Source organism: Ursus americanus, chromosome 17, assembly GCF_024610735.1.
Source record: "Ursus americanus isolate L20-20 chromosome 17, mUrsAme1.1.p, whole genome shotgun sequence".
Classification (NCBI taxonomy): Eukaryota; Metazoa; Chordata; class Mammalia; order Carnivora; family Ursidae; genus Ursus; species Ursus americanus.
In genome coordinates this window covers 24,625,575-24,652,624 of record NC_142143.1, presented here as the reverse complement: position 1 = coordinate 24,652,624, position 27,050 = coordinate 24,625,575, and the positions used below count along the sequence as shown (strand labels likewise).

Here is a 27,050-nt window from a genome sequence, read left to right as displayed (position 1 = left end):
GGATTTACTAATGAAAAGCACGAGATAAGGCAGAATATGTGTAGTTACTCTACCGGATCCTGAAGTCATCGGGTAGGAAATATCCTGTACAATAATCACTCTTTGTCTTCACAATTTGCTTTTGAAGGTCTTTAGCAGATGTGCTATAACCATTGAAAATAAAGTTGGCAAATACTAATTTTCCCCGAATGTACATCTGTAAAAATTAATAGAACATTTTCAGAATCTGTTCATACAAAAATCAGTCCTACTTACCTTTTTTTGAACTTTTTTTGTTTTTTAAGTAAGCTCTATGCCCAACATGGGGCTTGAACTCATGACCCCAGATCAAGAATCATGCTCTACTGACAGCCAGTCAGGCACCCCATATGAGAAAAGATCTTAATGTGTCCCTATGAGAAAATGTTTACATTTATATACAAAATATTATTAAGCATCAAACATGTTCCTAGAACCTGAATATATTTTGAAGGTAAGGAAACAGGCTCAGTAGTTTTCTCACTCAAAGTTGTGCACATGAAGTGTCAAAATCCAGTATCCTCCCCAGTTGTAAAAGACATCCTTATCATCAGTTGCCTGCAGATACATTTCATTTTACAGCTGAACTCTAGATGTACACAGAGCCCTTGAATTTGGAAGTCAGTAGACGGATTATGGACAAAACTACTTCTCTAAAACTCAGGGCAAATCATTTAACCATTTCAAGGTATAGTTTCCTCTGTTAAAAAAGCATTAATTATGAATTGGACTAGACCTCTAAAGTTCTCTTCCAGGGCTAAAATTCTTAGATTCTTTATTTCTTAATGAAAAGATATAACTCTACTATGTAAAGCCAAGTTTGTCATTCTATTCCAGGGTGAAAGAGTGCTTATATTTACGACACAGGTGAGCAGCCTAAGAAATATTCAACCTTGACATTAAGAGGATAAAAAGGTAGTAGGGGGGAGCCTGGGTGGCTCATTCAGTTAAGCAGCTGCCTTCAGTTCAGGTCGTGATCCCAGGGTCCTGGGATCAAGTTCTGTGTCTCTGCTCATGTGTGTGCTCTCTCAAATAAAATCTTAAAAAAGAAAAAAAAAAAGTGGTAGGGGTAGAAGATAGTAGTTTTAAAAAGTATAGCTGGTTCCAGCTAAGAATTAAGTATATTTTACATCTTAAAGCAGTCTAATACTAGTACTTACAAAAGGGGTGTAAGAATTTGAAAGGAACAGGGGCGCCTGGGTGGCATAGCAGTTAAGTGCCTGCCTTCGGCTCAGGGCGTGATCCCGGCGTTATGGGATCGAGCCCCACATCAGGCTCCTCCACTATAAGCCTGCTTCTTCCTCTCCCACTCCCCCCGCTTGTGTTCCCTCTCTCGCTGGCTATCTCTGTTAAATAAATAAATAAAATCTTAAAAAAAAAAAAAAGAATTTGAAAGGAACAATAGTTCCCTATGATTGCATGTTACTCCTTTCCTCTTCTATGGCACAATCTTTTCAATATGAAGGAACGTCCTATTACAAGATTTCCTCTATAGGAATAGAATTTTCTGGTTTATCTTCATTTCAGCAACAAAAGAATCTTTGTTGTTGTTAAAGATTGCATTTATTTATTTGAGAGAGAACATCAGCAGAGGAAAGGGAAAAGGAGAAGCAGACTCCCCACTGAGTAGGGAGTCCAATGCAGGGCTGGATCCCAGGACCGTGAGATCATGACCTGAGCAGAAGGTAGACGCTTAACCGACTGAGCCACCCAGGCGCCCTTCAGCAACAAAAGTATCTATCTTCTGTCTCATAGCTTGTTCCTTGATCTACAACACTTTATTCTTTAGCACCCATGCCTGGCTATTAGCCATGAAGCCATTTACTTATCTTGCCTGAACTCAGAAGATGAAGCTATGATATATTGGTATTGATAGCCGATGACAAGATTACTATACAAAATATATGAAACTAACATCTGAAGAATTTAACAGTGATAATCCCTTAAGCAGTGACATAGGGTGACTTTTAGGGTTTTTTTCACCACAATAAATGTGAAATACTTGTATAATAGAAAAAAAGTGTAATTTAAGAAATTGGTGAGTTGAGGATGTGTAGGATTTCATTGCTATTTTGGGCTTCTATTCACATAGAAGAAGAAAGCTTATCATTTTGTGTGTGTTCAAGCTGTCACCTCTTAGGCTAACCCTGGGGCAGGGCCTAGAGAAAAGGAGAAAGGCTGCAGTGTTTAGTTCTTGCAGAAATAACTTGATCAAAATACAAAAAATTGTTGGACTGGAAAAAACCTTAAGTTTGTATATGTCCAGAGGCCAGGAGGACCAGACCCAGTACCAAAATTCAAAAATTTTTCTTACTGAAATAGTATTGAGTCGAAGTGCAGTTGAAATACAGAGGTGCCCAGCATTTTATCAACTAAGGACCCCGATACTATTTTCCCCATGGGTACCAGGTTTTGAAGAATTCTGTATCTATCACATAATCTATATTAATCCCTTATATTTTAACTAACCAAGGCTATCAAGGCCATTCAGTTTGAATGTGTGCTGTATGCCAGGCACTGTTCTCAGGGCTAAGGACAGAACAGTGAACTAGAAGGTTTCTGCCCTCATTGAATACTAGAGGGAGAGCCAGACAATATCCCGGCAGTCAGGGGGTGGTAAACACGATACAGAAAACAAAGCCAAGGAAGAGGGATATGGAGAATGCAGTGTACCTTTTTGTACAGGCTGGTCACGTCTGAAGGGAGTGAGGGAAGCCAGTGAGGTCTGGGTAGAAACTGAGCTGGTTTGGGACAGGTTAAGTATGAAACACTTACTGATCATTAGGTGGAAATGCTGGATAGGCATTTGGAGATATGTTGGATATATGAGTCTAAGTTCAAGAGAAAGATCCAGAGTGGGAGATGTCAGCATTTTGGGTCATGTTTAAAGTCATGAACGTAAGTCAGAGGGAGTCAGAACACTGAGATCTTTGAGGAATCTAAAGTTTGTAGGTCAGGAGACAAAAAGGAACCTGCAAGGCGACTGAGGGAGCAGTTAGTGACAGAGAAGTGGTGTCCTTAAAGCAGGATGAAGAAATTATTTCATAAAAGGCAGTGCTGAACATGTCAGCTGTTGCTAAAATACCAAATATGAGGCCATTTGTATATATTTGGAGAAATAGCTGAGTTCAAATCCCTTGCCCATTTTTTGATAAGGTTGCTTATTTCTGTGGTTGAGTTGTAGTTTTTTATTTTTTCTGGATATTAATCTTTTATTGAACATAAGCTTTGCAAATAACTTCTCCCCTTTGGTGAGCTGTCTTTTCACTCTCTTGATAGTCTTGATAGTGTCCTTTGTTTTAAATAAAGATTTTTATTTGAGAGAGGGAGCTCGAGCAGGGGAGGGGCACAGGGAGAGCTGCAGGGAGCCCGATGGGGGGCTCAGTCTCATGATCCCAAGACCACAACTTGAGCCGAAATCAAGAGTCGGACGCTCAACCAACTGGAGCCACCCAGGTGCCCCACTTGCTAGTGTCCTTTCACACAAACATCAGAAATTTTGATGAAGTCCAGTGTATTTTTTCTTCTGTTGCTAAATTTCCTCATCTTTTCAAGAAAGACAAGAGTACCATCTGATTCATAGGATTATCATGAGGATAAATAAATGAATACGTGTGAATACATGTAAAGGGACTCGGACAATGTGTGCCACGTAAGCAGCATTCAATAAATACAAGCTATTATCCAGGCTGTTTGTGTATAAAAACCCATGACCAGGGAGACAGAAGTAGGACACATGACATGGAAGCCAGAGAAGCAGAAGGTTTGAAGAACATGATCAATTGTGCAAAATGATGCAGAGCTTTCAAGAAAGATCAAAAGAACCAACTTAGATTTAGCTCCTGTAAGCTCGGACAGTGCTGTGACAGAGGCAGACACCAAATTATACCGGACTGAGAAAATCTGCTGGTCCTTTCTGGTCTCCAGTGCCAGGTCAGCTGGTCTAGCCCTTCCAGTGATCCAGCACGAGACTAACCCTGTGGGGTTGCTGAAGGGCAGCAGGGAAAACATGCCATGTGGAGTCGGAACACCTGGGTTAAGGTTCCTGGTCTTCTACCACACAGGAATTCTAATGACCACTTCAAGAAGCATAATCCCTTCAGTTAGCATTGGGTTTAATCACAAGATTCCTAAAAGAAGGCAAGTAACTCCTCTGCACATTCACATAATAAAACTGGTAATCTCATTTCTCTCCCCCCCCCCCCCCCGCACTGTCCTCAGTGTTGAAGTTCCTTATTACTCATCAGATTGGTGTGAGAATCTTTTTGCAAAAGCCCTTTAGAAACTGAAAAGATATTCTTATTATCTAGTGGGATCCAGTTGGTCCCACTTAACCTGTTTGACTGTGGCGAGAGCTCAAATGTTTAAACCACATTATACTACTGCTCCGGCAATTGAACTGAATGGAACGGAAAGACTTGTCCAAACAACTCAAACCAAGCAAACAGTCCCTGATTTGCTCTCTCAAACTAAATATATTAGCTTTGTGGCGACCAAATATTGACTTAATGACTAAACAAAAGCAGAGATTCTAACTACTCTCTAAACACTCACCACTTACTCTTAATGAATCCAGCCAAGATGCTTCCAGACAGCAACTCTTTCATTTAAGTAGAGACCAGAAAAGGGATGAGTGTTAGTAGAATAAGGAGACCTCCAAAACACTCTCTCCCAAGAATCCTAAATAAGTCTCATTTACAGAAAAAGAAAGAGGAGGCCATTTTTCACTCTCCCTGCCCCTGTACTATATCCGGATGCTGTCAACAGACTCCTCACATTCCCCATTTTGGACTCTGAGCCAGGATACCTAGGTTCAAATCTCAGCTCCACCTCTTAGCTGTGTAAACGACGTGAGGTCTCAGTTTCCTTATCTATTAAGTGGAAACAGCATCATCACCTTGTAGGATTGTTGCCAGGATTCAGGGACTTAGTTTGTGAAAAGGCAGGATTCACAGCAGATATCCCTTTCCTTTGGGTCTCAAGTATCTATCTTTTTGCTGGGGAATTCCCACCTTGTAGAAATGCCTGGGGCCTTGCCAAAAGCTGGGGCAAAGACTTGGTTGGTAAATGAAAGGGGCAAAGCAAAGTAAAAATGGTTTTGGCATTCCTGACGGAAGGAATGGTAAGTGTTCATTCTGTTAGTCAAAAAGTATTTATTGAAAATCTACTTGGGGTGCCCGGCTGGCTCAGTTGGTAGACTATGCGACTCTTGATCTCAGGCTTGTAAGTCTGAGCCCCATGTCGGGTGTAGAGATTACTTAAAAATAAACACTTGGGGCGCCCGGGTGGCTCAATCAGTTGAGTGTCCAACTCTTGATTTTGGCTCAGGTCGTGATCTCAGGGTCCTGCCATCGAGCCTCATGTTGGACTCTGCGTTCAGCGCAGAGTCTGTCCCTCTCCCTCTGCTCCTCCTGCACCCCCACTCTCGCTCTAAAATAAATAGATAAAATCTTAAAAAATAAATAAATAAAACCTTAAAAAAAAGAAAATCTATTTTTTCTGGGCATCTTTCTAGGCACTAGGATTCAGGAATGAACAAAACAGACAAAGCCCGTGCCCTCATTGGGGGATCAGATCACAAACCAGTAGATGGATAAGATGCCAAGCAGTGATGGGCGCTATGAAAATAAAGAAGTAAGGGATGGAGAGTGAAAGGGACTCCTTTAGACAGAACAGAAAGGGAAGGCCACAGAGGGTGTAACCTGTGCCTCAGACCCGATGATGTGAGAGAGTAAACTGCAGCTGTCTAGACGACAGCCAGCAGAGAGAGCACCATGTGTACCGCAAGGAGACGGGGAACAGCAAGGGGGCCAGGGCAGCGGAGCAGGTGGGAAGCGGAAGAGAGGAAGGGCCAGGTACAGGAAGTTTTGTGGCCCCTAGAAAAGATCTGGGATTTTACTTCAAGGGTGAGGAGTTTGAGGGTTCTGAGCAGAGACGGGCTGTAATCTGATCTAGGTTTTATAAAGATTACTCCAGTCGCTATAGAGAACAGATAGAAGAGGCAGCAAATGCAGACATAGAGATAAATCAGGGGCTCTTATGAAAGAGGATGCTGCCTGGAGGTGGTGTGAATAGTCAGACTGTATATATTAGGAAGATAGAGGCTTCGAGATTGGCAGATGGATTACAAACAGGGTATGAAAAAAGAGAAGTCCAGATTTATTTCAGTATTTTTGGTCTAAGTAAACTGGGCAAAGGTCATTTCCTGAAATGAGAAAGAAATGGGGAGGGGCAGATTTTGGAGAAAAAGTAAAGAGTTCGATTTGGGAAAGTTAAGTTAAGATGCCTATGGAATGTTCCAGCGAGATACTGAAACAGCGCGTTGGAACCGGGAGGGACATGGAGTTCTGGGGAGATGCTGTATGTGGGGTTGCTAATGTGGGAGCATCAGCAGATGGAGAGTTTCTAAAGCCACAGGACTGGGTGAGAGGTTCTAGTGCAAGTGTAAATGGAGAAGAAAGCAGACATGAGATGAGCTACTCGTATCTCTTCCTAGAGGCCAAGTGAAATGCCTGCTCTTAACCCTAGTTGCATATAAAAATCACTCTAGGGTCTATTAAAAAAAATAGATACTCGGGCTCCACCCAGATCTACTGAATGAGATTCTCCAAGGGGTGAGACCTGTATTCTTTCTTTCCTTCCTTCCTTCCTTCCTTCCTTCCTTCCTTCCTTCCTTCGTTCCTTCCTTCCCTTTCTTTCCTTTCTCTCTCTCACTTCCTTCCTTCTTTTTTTTTTTTAAGATTTATTTACTTATTTGACAGTGAGAGAGCATTAGTAGGTGGAGTGGCAGGCAGAGGGAGAGGGAGAAGCAGGCTCCCCGCTGAGCAAGGAGCCCACTGTGGGGCTGGATTCCAGGACCCTGTGATCATGACCTGAGCTGAAGGCAGACGCCCAGGCGCCCAAAAGGCCTTTTATTTCTTTTTTTTTTCTTTTTTTAAGATTTTATTTATTTATGTGCCAGAGAGACAGCCAGCGAGAGAGGGAACACAGCAGGGGGAGTGGGAGAGGAAGAAGCAGGCTCATAGCGGAAGAGCCTGATGTGGGACTCGATCCCAGATCGCCAGGATCACGCCCTGAGCGGAAGGCAGACGCTTTAACGACTGCGCTACCCAGGTGCCCCAGGCCTTTTATTTCTTAAAGAGCTCCACAGCTGGATGGCCAGGTTTGAGGACTGCTGCCCTTGGAAAAAGTAAGGTAAAGAGGGAAGGAGAGGCTGTGGCTCAGACAGTACTAAAAAAAATAGAGTAGAAGCTCAACATAAAACCTTTACTTCACACACACATACAAACCACCACCACTAATTAAAAGCTTAAAAGACAGCTCTGTACCATGTTTGAGTGTAACCCCCTTTCCTCAAAATAATAACTTCATATTTTTTGGTTTACCAATACGTTTTAAATACATTTTCTTGTTTAACCATACATTCTCATTTGAACATAATATTTCTTCTTTCAACAATTAGTCTCACATCAACCCTGTGAACAACAGGTAAAGTTTGCATTTACTTAAATCGAGCCATTAAGTCCAGGTCCTGTTGGTATGCTACTCATCACATCCTCACAACATCCGTAGGTGATTTTCTCCCCAATTTATAAATGAGGAAACTGAGGTAAACCACAGAAAGAAGTCATAGACCTAGGATTCAAACTCAAGTTTCTGACCCCAAAGCTTATGGTCTCACTTCATCAAAAATTGGATTACTGCTCTTATTTTTTTTTAAATGGCTACTAAACTGGATTAGCTTTTAAAGTACAGAACCATTACAGTCTTTCCAGAATGGATAAGGAATTGGGGGCGCCTGGGTGGCTCAGTTGTTGAGCGTCTGCCTTTGGCTCAGGGCGTGATCCTGGCGTTATGGGATCAAGCCCCGCATCGGGCTCCTCCACTGAGAGCCTGCTTCTTCCTCTCCCACTCCCCCTGCCTGTGTTCCCTCTCTCACTGGCTGTCTCTCTCTCCGTCAAATAAATAAATAAAATCTTCAAAAAAAAAAAAAAAAGGAATTACGCATTAGTGTTTTCCTGATTTTGAAATAACTGTTGTGATATCAGTCTGAACCAGATCTTCACACTTTTTGGTAAGTACTGGTTTTACTCCCATGGTCTTTTGTAAGAAAAACTGCTTCTTAGGGTTGTAGATAGAAAATAGGTAAGCTTCTGGGGCGCCTGGGTGGGTCGTTAAGCGTCTGCCTTTGGCTCAGGGCATGATCCCGGGGTCCCGGGATTGAGCCCCGCATCAGGCTTCCTGCTCTGCTGGGAGTCTGCTTCTTCCTCTCCCACTTCCCCTACCTGTGTTCCCTCTCTCGCTGGCTGTCTCTCTCTCTGTCAAATAAATAAAATCTTAAAAAAAAAAAAAAAAAAGAAAAAAAAATATGTAAGCTCCTGATCAAATACGTCTCTAAAATCAGACTATAGGGTAACTGGTTGTCCCTACAACCAATTTGGCTGGTAGGATTTGGTGAGGGAAGTTATAAATTTATTCACACTAAGGAGTTTCACTTCCCTTCTATCTGTGATTAGTCATCCTCTATAGCATTGTGACTTTTCCCTAAAGTTCAGCATTACAAAATCCACATATCTTACCAGTAAGTGTGATCACTAGTTCTTAAACTAATTTTGATAACCACATGCCCTCCTGACTTGCCATAGGGTCACAGGAGAATTTCTGCATGCAACTTTTTTTTTTTTTTTTAAGTAAACTGTAGGGACACCTGGGTGGCTCAGTCAGTTAAGTGTCTGCCTTCGGCTCAGGTCACAATCCCAGGGTGCTGGGATCAAGTCCCAGGTTGGGCTCCCTGCTCAGCTGGGAGCCTGCTTCGCCCTCTACCCCTCCCCCCTGCTCGTGATTTCTCTCTAACACATAAATAAATAAAATCTAAAAAAATAAAAATAAAAATAAAAAAACTCTATCCCAAATGTGGGGCTTGAACTCACAACCCCAAGATCAAGAGTGCACCTGGGTGGTGCAGTCGGTTAAGTGTCTGACTCCTGGTTTCAGCTCAGTTCCTGATCTCAGGGTTATGATCTCAGGGTCATGAGATGGAGCTCTGAGTTGGGCTCCATGCTCAGCAGGGAGTCTGCTTAAGTCACTCTCCCTCCCCCACTATCTCACTCTCTCCTTCAAATAAATAAATAAATCTTAAAAAAAAAAAAAAAAAGTTTCCCATTCCACCCACTGAGCTAGCCAGGCGCCCCATGCATGCAGTGTTACAGGATAAGCATTCTTCCCCAAAGAAACTGCATTCTAAGTCCTCACAGTAAAACCAGACATGCCTAAACCACCTGTTTCTAGATATTTTCTTTGGTTTTCACATACTTAAAGTTAACTTTAAAGGTTTCAAAGCCGTCTCTTAAGGAGGTGCTAGACTTGGAAAGAAAAGAGAATGAAAATTTCAGTTATTTATCATTGCTTAATTAGTTGGTTTTCTTCAAGTTAATTTTTTCTTAAACTTTACACAGTATTTTTTCCCCCTTAGAGGAGAAATAGGAGACCATAAAAAGAACTGTAAGTAGTCGGGTCTGCGTGGCCCATCTTCTATGGCTCCTCCTGGGTCAGGCGTTAAGACTGAAGCTGTTTGCACCACCTCTCCCTGTGATAAGCCTCATTTCCTCAATTCTCCTTGCCAGTCTATGCTACCGGAGGGGGAAACGCGGTGATGATGTAATTTACTTAGAAGTATAAAGAGCAATTTCATTCTCAATACTTTACCCAGTAAGAGCCCTGACGGAAGGGTCACACTACTTTCGCAATTGGAGGCATGACACAGAGGAAACAAATTTTCAAAATCATTCAACGGCTACGCTTCTCCGCTCGTATTACCCTTTGGAATCTGGATAGGCGCCCACGAAGGTATTTCCAAAACTAAAGCTCATGGCTACACACGTGATCTTTGAGCGTATTTTGCACGTGATTGGTCATGTGACCGAAGTTAGGCCAATCAGACTTGATCTCTCCTGGACTGCGTGGACGGACTGAGAAGGACGCCACTGGGAGCTGATGCCATCTGGTGGCGGTGCGCGGGACTGCGGCTGAGGTCCGTGGGGCCGTCCTGGCTGCTAAGGCCAACGTCTGTGGTCTTACAAAGGCGTTAATAAAGTCTTTTATTCTGTGGCTTAACCTAAATCCTTCCAAAACCACTCCCCTACCCCTTATATTTGGCAGAATTGGTTTCTATTGCTTGTGACCAAAGATCCTTAATTAAGAAAATATATGCCTTCATGCCCATACAATAGTGTGAAGGATAAAACTAGAAAAACATCAGTTTCTTTCACTTGTCACTACCTTCTGTTATTCACTGTATTTATGATTAGAGGTACATTTAGAAATTCAAGAAGGAAGGAAGCCTTTGAGAGTTGGTACAGAATAATTTATGCAGGAACATGAGTTGGCTGAACCCAACAGTTTTCCAGTCTGTGTGCTCTTAGTATAGCTAAGACCTATATACTAAGCTCCTAAATGAAACCCAGTTCATATCAGGAATAATTTTTATGACCCTTAACCTTGATCTCTCACTACATTCTATCCTTCTTGGTATTTTTTTGAGGGTGGCATGGGGAAGAGGTCCTTAAAAAAAAAAAGCTGTATGAACATTATATCTCCAATTTAAATTGTACAATTCAGTAGTTTTTAGTATATTTACAAGGTGGTACAACCCTCACCACTATCTAATTCCAGAACATCCTCATCCCCCTAAAAGAAAGCCCATGCCCACTGGGAGTCACTCTTCATTTCCTCTCCATCTACCTCTGGAAATGGCTAATCTATTTTCTGTCTCAAGGATCTGCCTATTCTGGACATTTCATATACATAACACATACAAGATGTGGCCTCTTGTGTCCTGCTTCTTTGACTTAACATGGTTTCATGGTTCATCCAAGAGGTCTTTTTAAAACACTTAATCAGGACTTCCTCAAATACAAAATACATCTCAACAAAAATACTCTTGCCATATGTAGGGACCCACTGGGATCCTTTAAGATCTTATGAGGCTTTACAACCAACTTTGTACTCTAATGATTTGTTGGGGGGCTGGGGAGTGGAGAAAAGAAGGGAGGAAGAGGAAAAGGAGGGAAGGAAGAGGGAAGGGAGGGAAGGAAGAGGGAAGGGAAGGAGGGAGGGAGGGAGGGAGGGAGGGAAGGAAGGAAGGAAGGAAGGAAGGAAGGAAGGAAGGAAGGAAGGAAGGAAGGAAGGAAGGAAAGGAGGGAAGGAAGGGAGGGAAGGAGGGAAGGAGGGAGGGAAAAATGAGTGAATTCTTACAGGAAACAGTCTCCCTAATTAAAACAAAGCCCAGAACCTTTTCAGCAGCATGCTGGAGCCATACCTTGGTCTTGTCCCTCTGTCTTATTATGACTCTTTTCCCTCACTTACTTTATAGTGTTTGGCACATAGTAGGCGCTTGATATTTTGTGTAAGGAAGGAATGAAGGAGGTTTGGTGTGAGAAGAGACTCTAGGTGGAGAGAAGGCAGGTGACCAAGCAGCCCTGGTTCTATTCCCTAGAGTTTTCCTAGGACTATGGGCAACATGACCGGTATCATCTTGATGGCCTTCCCCCTCCAACATTCTGGCCCAAGCAGAGTCACTGCTCTCGATCCACTTCCTCCTTCCTCTCTCACCTGGATTGTCTCGAAAGCTCCCTTAAAGTTCTTCCTGCCCACAGTTTTGTCTCCCTCCGATTCATTATCTATATTGGACTGATAGCGATCTTTCCAAACCATGGATATAAACTCATGTCATTAGCTACAATACTTCAGTGTTCCTCATTCCTCTTAGGATCAAGTTCATGCTTCTCCTCTCTGTAACCCTTCTCCTTCCCCTCCTCCTCACCCTCCTATCCTCCTTCTCCTCCTTCCTCTCCCCCTCGTCTCCTTTTTTCTCTCCTTCCCCTTCCTCCACTTCTTCCCTTTCCCCTCATGACTCACAAGGCCTAGCACGATCTGGCCTAGTCTCATCTTTTGCAACTATCCTCATGCCTTCTCCACCTTACCCTTTATAATCCAGATGGATATTGTCTTGGATATGTTGACTCTGAACTACCTAAAACACCTCTAAGTGGGGTGGTCCAGGAGGCATATGGGTATATGGGTCCAAGGCTCAGGACTAGAGCTGGAGATGTGGGTGTCACTACCATACAGAGATAGTCGCTGAGTCTGTGGAAAAGAGTGTTGAGAGTTTGCAGAGGCTCACGGCAGAACACTGAAGGACGCCAGCATTCCTGGAGGGGGCCTCAACCAGGAATGGTCTCTGAAGTATCCAGACTCCTTCATGATCCAGATCGAAAGAACTGGTTTTCCTATTTGCAGTTCATCCTTCCCCATTCAGTTTCTTTGGTAAGGAGATAAAATTCTGAGCCCTGCATCCTTTAATTCAACAATGGCTGTACATTATTACTGAAGCAAGCCCCAGCAGTTCAACAACAAACCAGAGTATTTGACGAGACAGACACTGAAGAGGCCAGTATAACCGAAGTTTGAGAGACAACATTAGGCACCCTAGTTACTCTGACCAGGCGGCAGCACAGATCCTCAAGTGATCCCCATCTGTGTCCCCCATCTGAGCCTCACCCCTGACAGATCACAGCTCCTGGCCTGCTTGGCCCCCATTTATTCTACTCACTGCTTGGGGTGCTCTAATGTTGCCACTTTTGTTCTTCTTTTACTGAAGTATAGTTGACATAAAATGTTATATTAGGGACTCCTGGGTGGCTCAGTCAGTGAAGCGTCTGCCTTTGGCTCAGGTCATACCAGCATCTTGGGGTCCAGCCTAAGTTCTGCTCAGCAGGGAGTCTGTTTCTCCCTCTCCTTCTGCCTGCCACTCCCCCTGCTTGTTCTCCCTCTCTCTCTGACAAACTAATGAATAAAATCTTTTTAATAATGTTATATGCATTTCGGGTGTACGGCAGTGATTGGACAAAGTCGGTACACATGCGGTGCTCACAGAGGTGAATGTAGTCACCACACAGTGTTATCACAGTACTGTTGACAAGTTTGTTAGTGTTGCTTCTCACTGTGGCCCAGGCTGTGGAAGGACCAGAAAGGCTAAGGAGGGATTGGGGCAGGGAGGGAGCCATTAAATCATCTCCAGTTCTTACTTGCACTGCTCTCCTGTCAAGTGAAAGCCTAGAAGATTTGTTATTTGGAACATTAGATCTCTGGAATGGTAAGAGTTATACCAAAAAAGGATTCTTCTGCTAAATGATACAGAATTTGAACAAAATTAATTTGAACAAAATTAAGCAAGTCTCTTTAGGTTAAAAAAGAAAAGGAAGAAAATAGATTATGAATTTTTACATATGAGCTACCATCACCTTTATACTTATTCCGTAGTTGAGTTTCTCAGGCTGTTGGCTAAGAAGGGCAAAATGCTTTCTGGGATATAGACAGATTCATGGTAGTGGTTCCAAGGACAGTGGACTTACATCCTTGAAATCATCAACATTCGTTGATTGTGATTGTTAAAATGGTATTTGTTTCATTTAAAGTGATAAACTATATTTGCATAAGAGATTGATTTTTATCCACTAAACTCGAGATACTCGGCTTCACCAACTTTATTCTGGAGTTTCTGTAGACTCTAATTGGTGTCTGAATTATTATTATTATTACTATTATTATTATTTTAAGTCAGAAAGCACCTAGACCCTTTGTCTGGACTTCTTCCTACAGGCTTATATTTTAATAAGCCTAGCAACTCTAACATTCATTTCTGAAAAGCATAGCAAATGTCATTTTTCTCTATCACTTGTCTGACAGATGGGTCTTCCCCATAAGTGTTTGACCACCAGGTGGGACCCCAGCGGAAATCCCAATAGGGCGTTGTCTTCAGATATGCAGTTTTCTGATGACTCTTAGATTTAGGAGGATACCTAGAGATTAACTAATCCTGTGCCCCCTCAATATAGAGATTAAGAAATTGAGGACTAGAGAGTTGAATTACCTGCGGTCAGCCAACAAGTCAGAGGCAGAACCAAGGCTACAATCAAAGGTTTGCTGTTTTTCCTATACTGCCTCTCCTTTTTTCTCTTTATTGTGGGAGAATATACATAACAAAATATACTGCCTTAGCTGTTTTTAAGCATATAGTTCAGTGGCATTAAGGACATTCACCATCACCACCATCCATCTCCCAAAGCTTCCATTATCCCAAACACACTCTGTATCCATTAAGTAATTACTCCCATTTCTCCTCTCCGCCAAGCCCCAGGAGCCACGGTTCTTTCTGTCTCTCTGTATTTGACTAGTCTAGGCACCTCGTACAAGCGAAATCATCGGGTATCTGTCCTTTTGTGTCTGAATTATTTCACCTGGCGTCATGTCTTCAAGGTGCGTCCATGTTAGAGCCTGGATCAGAATCATCTGAGACAGCTCAGATCATACAGAATGTATTACAATAGGGCACATAGCATTCTTTTTTAAGGCTGAACAACATTTCACTGTACGTATATGCCACATTTGCTTTATCTTTTCATCTGTCAATGGACTTTTGGGATTTTCCATCTTTTGACTGCAGTGAATGATGCTCCCCTGAAACAAATATCTGTTGAAGTCCCTGCTTCCAATTATTTTGGGTAATTGAGGGATCATATGATAATTCTCTGTTTAATTTTTTGAGAAACCACCATACTGTTTCCCACAGCAGCTGCATCAATTTACACTTCCTCGCTTTATTTTTTTGTGTACAGTAGAAGGAGTACTGGATGGGAAGTTGCCAACCCACCCCCGGGATTGATGAGCTGTGTAATATTGGCTAAGCTGCTCCACCACTCAAACCCTTCTTCCCCAGTCAGGGAGAGATAAAATGACCTTTGGCATGCCAGCTTCACAGAATTGCTGTAAGAACTCAGCCAAATGAGATATACAGAATGCTTTATAAATAAAAACATTATTTAATAAAAGTTACCATTAGTCATTTATACTAAATTTGAGTCCAATCCAATGTCGAGGGAGAAAACCATACGCTATTAAGGAAGGGACTCATTAAAGAAATTTAATATCCAACAGAGACTTTGATCCAAAGGTCTTTTTTTCTGAAACCTAGGTGGTCTGCCCTAAACAGAGAGCACCGTGGCTGGGAGCAGTCACAGCCAGCTTGGGAGGAGCCGAGGGAAGGGCAAATCAGCGTGTCACAAAGCAGCCATGGGTCCGTCAGCTGCTTCGGTTTGAAGGTCTGCCATCCACTGTTTTATTAGAGGCATTGAGAATTGTGTTTCTAATTTTCTATAAACACATCATTGCTAGGACAATGTGGCTTATTCCCTTTGATAATAAGAGTTGCTGAAATACGTCCAACAAATTTTTGTGTCTGAAGTTAAATCACGGGCTTCATCTTACTTATACAGATTACACAACGGGCTCCCAAGGAGAAAACGAAAGCTATCTACTGGCTTTTGGATACAGGGACGCCCTTTGGATTTTTGGATTTTAAGTATTAAATTTACTCTTTATCACAAATCGACTGTACAAACACTGATTTTGTAACCACTGTAAAGGATGCAACAAAAATAAGAAGAGTAGAGTCCTACTCTTAATGTGATCGAAGTCAGAATTGAAGATCCCAAAAGACTGATACAATGTTGCTAGACTTTATAACTAATGACAGAATTATTTTCACTCTTTATGTTCACATACTAATGCTACTGTACATAGAGGACATCCTCTGGAAAGATTTTCTTCCTATTTTAAACACACTTAAAATTCTTCTGCCAACACTTTTTTGTGCCTAACTTAAATAGTATCACATTTTTTAAGACCATTAAAGGCCTGGTATATTTTTATGATGTCAAGCCAAGCTATTCAACTATTAAACAGAAAAGGTTATTGGGCCTAGAGCGTACCTGGTCATTTTGGTCAGGAAAGGAACTCTTCTCTTTGGCTCCAAAGTCTTATGGTAGGGACAGAGACACAAAATCAGTGATTTCTGAATCTGGTACCAAGGAGGGGTAAGGAGACCGCCAGGATAAGATTAAGGTGAGACTGAAGCACAGTGAAAAAGGGTGAATCCTGGGCAGAAAAATAACTGCCAAGAGAAATGGGGCCAGAGAATAGAAAGCAGGCACCCACTCGAGGTAGCAATTCCTTCTGAGATATCCCTCCAAAAATTATACTCTAGCATCTAAAAAGGAGGGCTCACTGCTTTGTAAAGCTCTGCATTCCGTATTAGACAGCCCTAGTTATTTTATTATATTTTATTTTATTTTTATTTTATTTTATTTTCATCATGTTAACTGTACTCTTTAATCCCCAACACCTATTTCACCCATCCCTCCACCCACCTCCCCTCTGGTAACCATCAGTTTGTTCTCTACAGTTAAGAGTCTTGTTTCTTGATTTGTTCCTCTTTCTTGTCCCTTTTGCTCATTTGTTTTGTTTCTTAAATTCCACATATGATGAGATCATATGGTATTTGTCTCTCTGATTGATGTATTTCGCTTAGCATTATACTCTCTAGTTCCATCCATGTTGTTGGGAGACAGCTCTATTTTTTTTAGATGTTCTTTAATTAAGTATTCAGCAACAAGAGAGATAGTAAATAATAAATCACGGTCCAGCCTTATGTTGGAATACTATTCAGCCAACATAAATGATGCTGCTATAAAAGAATATAGAAATAATACTTGTTGATTTAGGGAAATGCTTATAATACATTGTTATATGTACCTCAAGACCCTGGTTCGGGGTGTGTGTGTGTGTGTGTGTGTGTGTGTGTGTGTGTAGACAATGGAAAGATAGACACTGAACCGTGAACAGTGTTTATTTCTGGGTAGCAGGAGCATGGATGATTTTTATCTTCTCCTTTATGCTTTTTTGCATTTTTAAAAATTGGATTTTACCACTAAAACCCTCCTCTCAAATGATCTCTGGTGCTGGCTTCTCACAGAGCAGCCACATAAGCCTCCAAAGACCTTCATTAAAGAATGAAGAAGGTAGAAGAAAATGAAGGAAGAAGGCATCTTGTGCTCGGGTCTGCAGAGATAAACAGAGAGGGTGTCTCTGGAGCCCCTTTGGGTGCACACGCCTCTCCCCTATTCTCTGCTTGCATCGGCCCTCGCTGGTGAAGCAGGCAGGCGTGCTGGGACACGCTGCAGGTTGGCTTTGCTTTCCGAGAGGAACCATTCTGCTCTGGTGAGTCCCAGAAAGTTCCCAACTTCCCCTGCTCAGCTAAATCCTTTTATTCTCTCTGCGGATGAAATGGTAGACCCCTGCTGGGTGGAGAATACCAAAACTCTGATAAAATGTCCTTAATATGCACTGAAGAGAATATCATAATGTTTGTGATGACAGTTTGCCCTAAATTGGCCCATGCTGTCTGGGTGTGGTCAATAAGGCCCAGAAAGGCCTTGAAGTGTCCAAAGAGCAGAGACAGGGGATTCACTTACACAGTTCAAGGGCTTCACACACTGGCTTCTATGGCCCTTTGTTTTTGTTTTGTTTTGTTTTTAAAGATTTTATTTATTTATTTGACAGAGAGAGAGACAGCCAGCGAGAGAGGGAACACAAGCAGGGGGAGTGGGAGAGGAAGAAGCAGGCTCCCAGTGAAGGGCCTGATGCGGGGCTTGATCCCAGCACTCCGGGATCATGCCCTGAGCCAAAGGCAGATGCTTAACAACTGAGCCACCCAGGCGCCCCTATGGCCCTTTGTTTTATGCTGCTCAATGTCTCTGTGAGCCCTAGAGAGTGAGAGCCCCATCTTCATGCAGCCAGACAACCTGTTTGGATTTCTAACCCACACTTGAAGGTCTCAGAACTCCAGCAGAACTCCCTAAGAAAATACTACTGCAGTTTTAATGTATTTTTAAATATTAAAAAAAAAAACCCAAACCAAAAGAACCCCAAAACTTTTGTTATGTTAAGTGTAATAAAATATAAATGTACCAACTTATCAACACAAATAGATCAGACCAAACAATACCAAATAAAGCAGAGAAAAAAAAAAACCCTTTTTAGAAGCTAAAAAAGTTCTGTGGTATAATTTCTTAACTTGATCATTCTATTTTTAAACTTTCACACTCATTAAAAAAGTTTGAAGCAGAGTATCATATTAACACAACTTTATTGCTAACTGAAGAGTCCCAATACTTTAAATCATTGTCCTTTCCATCCTGAGGAAGAGAAATGAAAGAGAACAGTTGCCCAAACCAACCTTCTTAGCATCTTGAAACAAACACTCAACTCACTTTCTATCTTGTCCTTTTAAAGTGGGAGTACGGATGGTTCCATCATTCCCTCTCCTCTCTTGCATTAACATAACTCCATCATTTCTACTGATCACGTCGAGTCTTACTACAGTATTTGTCCTAGCTTATCTATTTCTCCTCCTGAAGACAGGGATCACATCGGAACAGATGGAGCAATGTAGGACCATGCCCCAGCAAATTGGAAGTGATACCCCACAGGCAGTGGTGCCGCTGGTCAGAGCCCTGGGTAATGCACATCCCAGACACCAGCATATTTGTGTAAGAGTAAACACCTTGGGTAAAGAATCGATCCATCCCACAGCATCTAGGTAAACAGCTGAAATGAATTTTCAGCTGAGTTTTCACAAAGCTTTTTGCAAGTTTTTTTGCCTTTGTTACATTATGAAGACAATGCAGGTTAACTTATCATGGACAATCACATCCATTCTCTGCACCACTTTGCCCACAGAAACCCAGCCCAATATGGTAACTGGAAAAATTCTGCACCGCGCATTTTCCCTTGAAAAATAAAGAAAACAATGATTCTGCCATACTCGGAGAAGAAAGGCAGAGCCATTCCCCAAGGCCCTCAGAAAGCCATCTGGCTGCAATCTTTCCCGGAGTTTTCTGGCCCAGAGACAAAGCACATTTATATGGGATGGATCAACACTGTCACCCAGCGGACAGACAGCAAGGCGGGCTGAGGCTGAGCCTTGCTCTTTGCTTGGCAGCCAGCGTTTGAATAGGAACCTATTTGTCATCGGTGATCACATATTCTCTTATAGGGAACTGGGAGGATCTCAGCTGACAAGACTTTGATCTGGGATGCGTGCAGCTTAAGGAGGACATACATTTTTATTGTGCCTATGTTTTTTTTTTTTTAAACCACCAGTAAATTTATAGGAAGCATAGACTATATAACCAACCAAGCAAGTCTGCCAAGACTCACAGGATCAAATAAATAGGCTTGCAGAAGCAGGGAGGTATTTGATTACCTGCCAGGTATGTGGGAAGATTTCTCTACCAGAGAATAAGACTTATTGTTCATTGTTCATAGTGACAGTGGATGTGTATTTTGAAAACTAAAGATTTATTTTTTGGGGGGGTGCATATGTGGATTGAAATCTGAGGTTATTCACTTTACTAGAATGATATCAGTAGATGAAATATTCTTGCTATCTCTCTTTTATATATATCTCAAAAGACAGGCATGGATGCAGCCTCTGCCCCATCTCATTCCTCCTAAGCCTCTTTATTATTATTATTTTTAGTCTTTTATTATTATTGCTATTATTTGAGAGAGAGAGAGAAAAATGGGGAGGGGGGCAGAGGGAGAGGAACAGGGAGAGGGAGATAGAGTCTCAAGCAGACTCCCCACTGAGCACGGAACCTGAGGACGGGATTGATCTCACAACTCCAAGACCACAACCTGAGCCGAAACCACGACCTGAGCTGAAACAAAGAGTTGGACCCTTAACCAACTGTGCTGCCAGGAGCCCCAAGCCTCTTCAGTCTTAACTGTCATTCAACACTCTCAACAAACAGGCTTACTTTTCTATTAAGGTGAAAGGCTCTTTGCCTTAAGCCTTTCTTGATAAATGTACCTTTAGATTAGTTTCTCCCCAGCTGGGACTCATCCACAAACTGAAAGCACTCATCTGGCATCACTTTACACTTCTGCGGTACTGGGGGGCTGAGACTCACCTGGTAGCAGCGTCTGTAGCATCTCAATTAAAAGTGAAGTCTCCGCGCATTGGAGGGAAATCTGGGTTTGAATCCTAACCCCACCACATGCTAGCTAGCTCCTTGCCTTGGACAGGTTACTTAATTTCCCTAAGCTTTAGTTTCCATCTCTGTTATCAGGGATAATATTAGCACCTACCCCCTCACAGGTTAATCCCTGCTGTGGGGATTTAGGTAGGAAAATACAGATGAATAACAGCACAGTGCCGGGGCGCCTTGTAACAGCTCAATGAACATTAGTGTTAGCATTATCACAGCAGTTACTCTAACTATTCCTAAAGTGCAATTTTTATAAAGTTTCTCTAGAGTAGCAGATGAAACCATGATATTTTTTAGATAGAAGGACCCTGAGAGGGCATCCAGTCATTGCTCTTCATTAAAATCATCCAGGGAAGCATGCATTTATTTATTTACATTTTTAAGAATTATTTACTTATTTATTTAAGAGGGAGAGAGAGCACGAATGAGCGAGTGAGCATGGGAAGGGGCAGAGAGAAATTTTAGCTGACTCTCCACTGAGCATGGAGCCGGATGCGGGACTTAATCTCATGACTCTGAGATCACCACCTGAGCCAAAATGAAGAGTTGGACGTTTAACAGACTGAGCCACCCAGGGGTCCCTCCAGGGAAGCTTTTAAAAAACACTGAAATCCCCAATAGCCAGATGAAAGAATATTTATTATATGAATCCTTTTAGATGAATTCTAGAAAAAGCAAACCTAATCTATAGGGACAGAAAGCAGATCAGGGATTGCCTGGGGATGAAGTTGGAAGGAAAGGGCTGAAGGAAACTTTTTGGGGTGGGGGAAATACTTTCTGTCCTTTTTTTAAAATTTTTTTTAAAGATTTTATTTATTTATCTGAGAGAGAGAGCACAGGAGGGGAAGCGGAAGATGGAGAAGTAGGCTCCCCACTGTGCAGGGAGCAGAACGCAGGGCTCCATCATGACCTGAGCCAAAGGCAGATGCTTAACGACTGAGCCATCCAGGTGCCCCTTTATTTCCTATCTTGATTGTGGAGGTAGTTACATGAGTATGCACATTTGTCAAAAGTTTTTGAAATTGTACAATAAAGTGAGTGCATTGTATTATATGTAAAATGTAATAAAGTTGATGTAAAGCGATGCTGAGTCTCATCCACAGGAATTCTGATTTAACTGTTCTAGGGTGAGGCTCAGAAATCATTTTTTCATGCAGCTAAGGCAAGAGCCAGTGGTGAGAGCCACCGATCTAATCCAGTCCTCTCCACCTCCAGATGAGATCAATCCAAATATATACAGCTGGTTATAGTGGAAGGTGTAGGACTAAAAACTGGGTCTCCAGGGGCGCCTGGGTAGCGAAGTCAGTTAAGCACCGGAATCTTGATTTTGGCTCGGGTCTTGATCTCAGAGTTCTGAAACTGAGCTCTGCGTTGGGCTCCACATCGGGCTCCATGCTGGGCATGGTGCCTGCTTGAGATTCTCTCTCTCCCTTTGCCTCCTCCACCCCCCACCCCTGCCCCATGTGTGTGTGTGTGTGTGTGTGTGTGTGTGTGTGCGTGTGCGCGCTCTCTCTCTCTCAAAAAACAACAAACAACAAAACCAGGTCTCCAGATTTCTTGTTTTCCTAGCTTTTCCTTCTTACCTTTACTAATAACACTGCTTCTCCTTGAACTCCCCTCTCCTTTTTACCTCTCTTTATGGAAACCCCTTCAAGATTCAGCTCACATCTCATAACTCTCAGGAAGCCATAGACTGTAACTCTCTGCCCTTGAACTAGGAGCTCCTTGGCAGGAGAGGCTGTGGCTTTTTTTTTTTTTTCCTCAGAACTAATATTATGCTTGGCACAGGACAGATATTCCACACACATTTGTTGAACTGAAAAATTGGTGGAAGGGAATTAACATTTAATAAGTACCCACGATGTGCCAGGAATTGAAATGAGCACTTTATGCATGTTATCTCACTGAATTTTTACGATTTTATGAGTTGGTTATCATTTTCCGTTTTTGTAAGCGGGGGAAATAGGCTCAGAGAGGCTTAGTAATTTGCTGAAGGTCACACAGCAAGCACGTAGTAGAACCAAGGTCTGGACTCAGGTGTGTTGATTGTCACAGTTCATACTAGGCTGTCTCAGTCATAGTAGTTACTCTATTCAGTCTTCAAATACGGATATTATGTATCCTATCCCCTCAATTAGGTTATAAGCTTCTTAAAAGCAAGAATTAAATTTTAGCATTTATAATCCCACGTCAACTCATGAGGTAGAAGATTTGATCACCTCAGTGTTAAGAGAGTATTCAGTTTTTAACCCATTAGAGAAATTGTAACGATAATCCAACAGTTAGAAGAATATCCACAGCTTTAACCTGCACTTATAAGAAGACCTGTAGTCAAGGGGGTACCGCAGAGGGTTGTGATTCGAGCTTATCTATTTCTTCATTCTCTCCTTTCTTTTTTATGAATAATCTCTAAGTCATGCAAGCACCATACACCACATCATTCACATATAACAACACAGTAGGTTGGTTAAAACGGTCATATATCTCAAAGCACGTACCAAAAAAATTCCTGGAATGACATTGTGCCTTTGAACCAGAAGCGGACAACAGCCACCAGTAAGTTTACATGCAGAGGTGATGTTGTATTTGAGCAATCGAAAGGGATCTGAACAACTCTACAAAAGCAAAAAGTTGTAAAGACATTAAATCCCAGGTAACAAATCCCTTGTTTCATTCAGCAGTATTTACATCTCTGAGCCAACAATTCTAGACCCTATTCTTACCACTTCATTAGGAATACCTTCTTCATAAATTTATCAAAGACCTCTGTATTGCCAAGGCTAGTGGACATTTTAATGTTTCCTCTATTTCTTGACCTCTTTGAGGCATTTGCAATTACTAAACAGTCCTTCTTCTCAAACTCTCTCCTGTGCTTCTGTGGTCCCACTCCTCTGTTTTCTTTCTGTTTCTCTATCTCTTCCATCCTCGTCTTTGTCAAGCACAATTTTTCCTCTACTTGACCTCTAAATATCTAAAATCTCTAATCTTGCCTTCTGCTATTCACTCTCTTCACATACCCCTTGGGTAACCCATACTTTTAGCTACTATTTCTGTGTACCAAATGTTTTCCAAAGCTAGTGCTCTCCTCTGAGTATCAGACTTGTGGGTTGAATTGCCTACCTCTTGATGTCTGCATTTTGATGGTACCTCCAACTCAACATACCCAATCTGAATTTTTCATCTTTCTCTTCATTCTTTTTTTGTTTTGTTTTTATGTTAAGGAAGATCTATGCCCAATGTGGGGCTTAAACGCATGACCCGAAATCAAGAGTCCCATGCTCTACTGACTGAGCCAGCCAGGCACCGTTCTTCAAACATTCTTATGGTGGATTAAAGATGTCTGTAAATTCTTTACCACTCTACCTATCAAGAGATGGAAGTCTACTTCCACTCCCCTTGAATCTGGGCTGGCCCTGTGATAGGCTTTGACCAAGACAGCATAACTTTTGAGGCCAGGCCTTAAGAGGTCTCCAGGTTCCATCTTCACCTCTTGGAACATTCCTTTTCAAAACACGGACATCATGTTGTGAGGAAACCTGACTAACTCTTAGAAAGCCAGGCCCTCATGAGGAGAACAGAGTCTCCTGGCCGATAGCCATTGCTGAGTTCCTAAATCGCAGCAGTACCACCTGCCAGCCATTTGAACGAGGCTTTTCTTGAATCCTCCAGCTGTACTCAAACTGGCCCAGCCAATGCTGTGTGACGCATAGTCAGGTCATCCCTGCTAGCCCTGACAGGTCATGAGCAAACATGTGGTTGCTGTTCTAGGATCGTAAGTTTTGGGGGTGTTATGTAGAAATAGATAACAGATATTTCTTATCCTCATCCTTCTCAATTCCCAACCTCAAAAAATGGTACTGCTCTTCTTCTAACTATGCAAACAAGAAGCTGGGAGACATCTTAAACTCTTCCCTCACTCAATGTATCAAACCTTACAGAGTCTCGCTTCTCACTACCACTCAGACTCAGCATACTTTTCCACTCCCACGGCCACTGCCTGACCATTTCTCACCCAGGTAAATGCGATACAAGGTCTCTTTGTCATTCCGATTTTTTCTGGAACATTCTGTCAAAACGATCCTTCTAAAATACAAAAACTCTTCATGTCACCTCTCTGCTTAAAATCCTTTAATGACTCCTCTTCCTTTTCAAGAAGAGTTGGGGTTCTTTATTGAACTTCACAGTTAGGCTTCTGCTACCTTCATTAGCTAACTCCGTCAATGTGCACACCACAATACTGATGCCTTTCCCACCTCCCAGGTTCATCCTGCAACTTGATATCCTCTTGCCTTCCAATATGCAGTTTTCCAACATGCCTTACAAAATGCAGTTTGTGGGAAATACTCAGTTAATTCTTACTAGTCTTACAAGTCTTACTAGTCCTACAAGCCACTTCTTGCCTGTTGATACTTCTGACCCAGTCACTCGTGACTGTTCTCTGGATTGTCTTTTCCTTGAGGTCACGATCAGGGTCTAATTCTTCAGGCTAAAGAAACATTCACTCATTTGTTGGTTCATTTATTCACTTGACAAATATGTTTTAGATGTTAACCATGTACTCAGCCCTGGGATAGGCACTAGGGCTATAGTGGTGAACAAGACAGGGTCTTGCCATCAAGAGGCTTCCAGCTGTGGGCAGAGGAAGCTGGCTTCAGGGCAGGCTGGAAGGGTGGGGCTGCCACTCCCAGAACCAGTGCTCCCCGTGCTCCCAGAACCCACCCCATAGCCCCTGTGGCTCAGGCTACCCTTCTAGGAGCTTTGTCTACACCCATCATGCTTCCACCAGAGTATCTGGTGAATTCTCATTGCTGTCCAGCTTCCAAGTGCAGCTTAACAATTTCAGCCTCCCAGTTCCCTGGTTAGGTGGAATGAAAGAGAATGAAGAGGGAGCCAAGACCCTGGTCTGACCAGGCCACCCTTTTGATGAAGACGAGTTCTCAGGTGAATCTTCCTCATTCTTATTCATATTCCCTTTAGGGTCTCTGGTATGAGAACATTCCCTTCATTTTTATGATCTAAAAAAGAATCTAGGGTACCCTGGGGTACCCAGCCAATTATACCTGCATTCTCTTTCTTCACCATTCAAAGTTACAAAATGACATGTCACTTTCCAGCAAGGTTGCTATCAATTCTGCTAGATGAAATATTTCCTTCATTAAAACTTACATTTTAAATTTGTTTATATCCTGCCTTTTTAGCAAAAGACCAGAGGTGGTTTATAGGAAGTAAGAATAGTATCAGAGAAAATTATAAATTAAAAAATATATATATGATGAGAAAATTTCAGTATAAAAAGAAGCTCTGGATCCAAAAGAAGAAATGGATTTCAGATAAGTGCTCCATAAGTTCTTACTCTATTGTTATAATTCAGTTTAAAACTTTGCTCTGTACTTCCAGGCGATGTGAAAAGAGAAACCCAGTTGGGCACCAAAAATCTCATTACCGGGGAAGAGGAAACATACTGGATCCTCATGGGAAGTAAAGCTTCTCATTCAGAGAGACAATTTTCACATCAGGCTTCATATAGGGGACGCTAGGCCTGGAGAATATAATGTAACATCCTTCAAAAGAAGCTTGGGACTATTTAGGGCAACGTCTTAAAAGACCACTCAGTGGAAGTGTCTTTGCAAGGGGCGACATGGCCCAAGCCCTCGGCTCCCACATGCTTCAACCTGAAGAACAAGACCCAGACTCTGCAAAGTTCTTTAATAAATCCCCTGGGGCTCTCACTGGGGTTGGAACAGGGAACTGGGCAGTCAGGGTGGGAAGAGCCTCCCTGGGAGGAGGACCTCAAAGTCACACTAAAGGACTTGGACTTGGCCTGAAAGGAAGTCCTTAGAAGACTGTCAGCAGGAGAATGATGCAGTCATGTCCGTATATTAAAAAGAACACCCAGCAAAGTGTAGCAAATATCAGAGGCACCAAGACAAGAGGCAGGAAAACTCATCAGAGAGGTCACTGGAGAGAATCAAATGGGAGGTGATGAAGGCCTGAAATAGGCAGAAGCAGTGGGATCGGAAAAAAAGGTCGAATGGGAAAAAATGCCACAGTGATAGAATCAACTAGGCTTAGAGAATACTCATTAAATGTGTTGAGGGTAAAGGCTATCGTGGGGAAAAGGCTTCATGAGTTACTACTCAGGTCAGCTGGTTGTGGTTGCTTGCAGTGCAGTCAGGAAAAGGAGTTTAGGGCCCAGTCTAGGCTCGGTTGAAAAGGATACTGGATTAGTAGTGTCTGTCACGGGGGCAGAATGTGAGGATGCTGGCATGCCTGGTATTTACCATTCCTATTCTCTGGGAAAAGAAGCACAATGTACTGTCTGTTTCAAAATGTGCACACTGTAATTCCATGCATACGAAGATCTAAAACAGACAAAACTAATTTATGGTGATGGAAATCAGAAGAGTGGTTACCAGGTTACTAACTGAAAAGGGCAAGAGGGACCTTTTTTAGGCCCGGGAATATTCTGTACCTTGATCTGGGTAGTTATTATATAGATGTACACATACATAAACATTCATTAAGCTATATGCCCTTAAGATTTGTGACCTTTATTATATGAAGTCATACCTCAATTTAAAAAGCAGGGGAGAAATTCCTCCATGGCCCCTTGTGTGGCCGAGGAAATGTATTAAGATGTAACCTGCAAGTAAACATTATTCACAATTTGTCTTAATACACACGATACTCACCTGAATGCAAGGCATGCTTTTAGATCTGTTCAGTTTCCTATACACTTTGGCCATTTCTTTTGTAGTCTTGTCCATTTTGCTAGCTGAGAACACGTGGACTATAATGAGCTGATCCATGGAGGACAGCTGGTGGCTTATAAGGTGATCATACTCCAGGTCTGTCACTTCAGGGATGTTGTAAGTGCTACATTGGCATGTGCCCCCTTCCTGCCCACACAATGTCCTCCTGAGGACCACAGGACAGAGCAGCTGGGAAGCAAACCATGCATCCTTGCTCTTAATGGGAGGAGGAGGAAACCTAAAAATGTAATGGTTAGAAATCATGTTTAAAGAACTGAAAGGACAGGGGCGCTTGGGTGGCTCAGTCAGTTAAGCATTCGACTCTTGGTTT

At 42.3% G+C, this 27,050-nt stretch overlaps 1 protein-coding gene across 1 annotated transcript in view; it reads right to left on the bottom strand.

Moving 5' to 3' along the window:
* Positions 1-27,050, bottom strand: part of LOC123780684 (uncharacterized protein C3orf20 homolog) — a 172,214-nt gene that overhangs the window by 60,920 nt on the left and 84,244 nt on the right. Inside the window, exons 15-17 of the mRNA XM_087868852.1 lie at positions 26,660-26,957; positions 22,466-22,582; positions 54-196 (exon numbers count right to left, since the gene is read on the bottom strand). Coding sequence (XP_087724978.1) covers positions 54-196; positions 22,466-22,582; positions 26,660-26,957 — 558 coding nt within the window. The remainder of the gene's footprint in view (positions 1-53; positions 197-22,465; positions 22,583-26,659; positions 26,958-27,050) is intronic.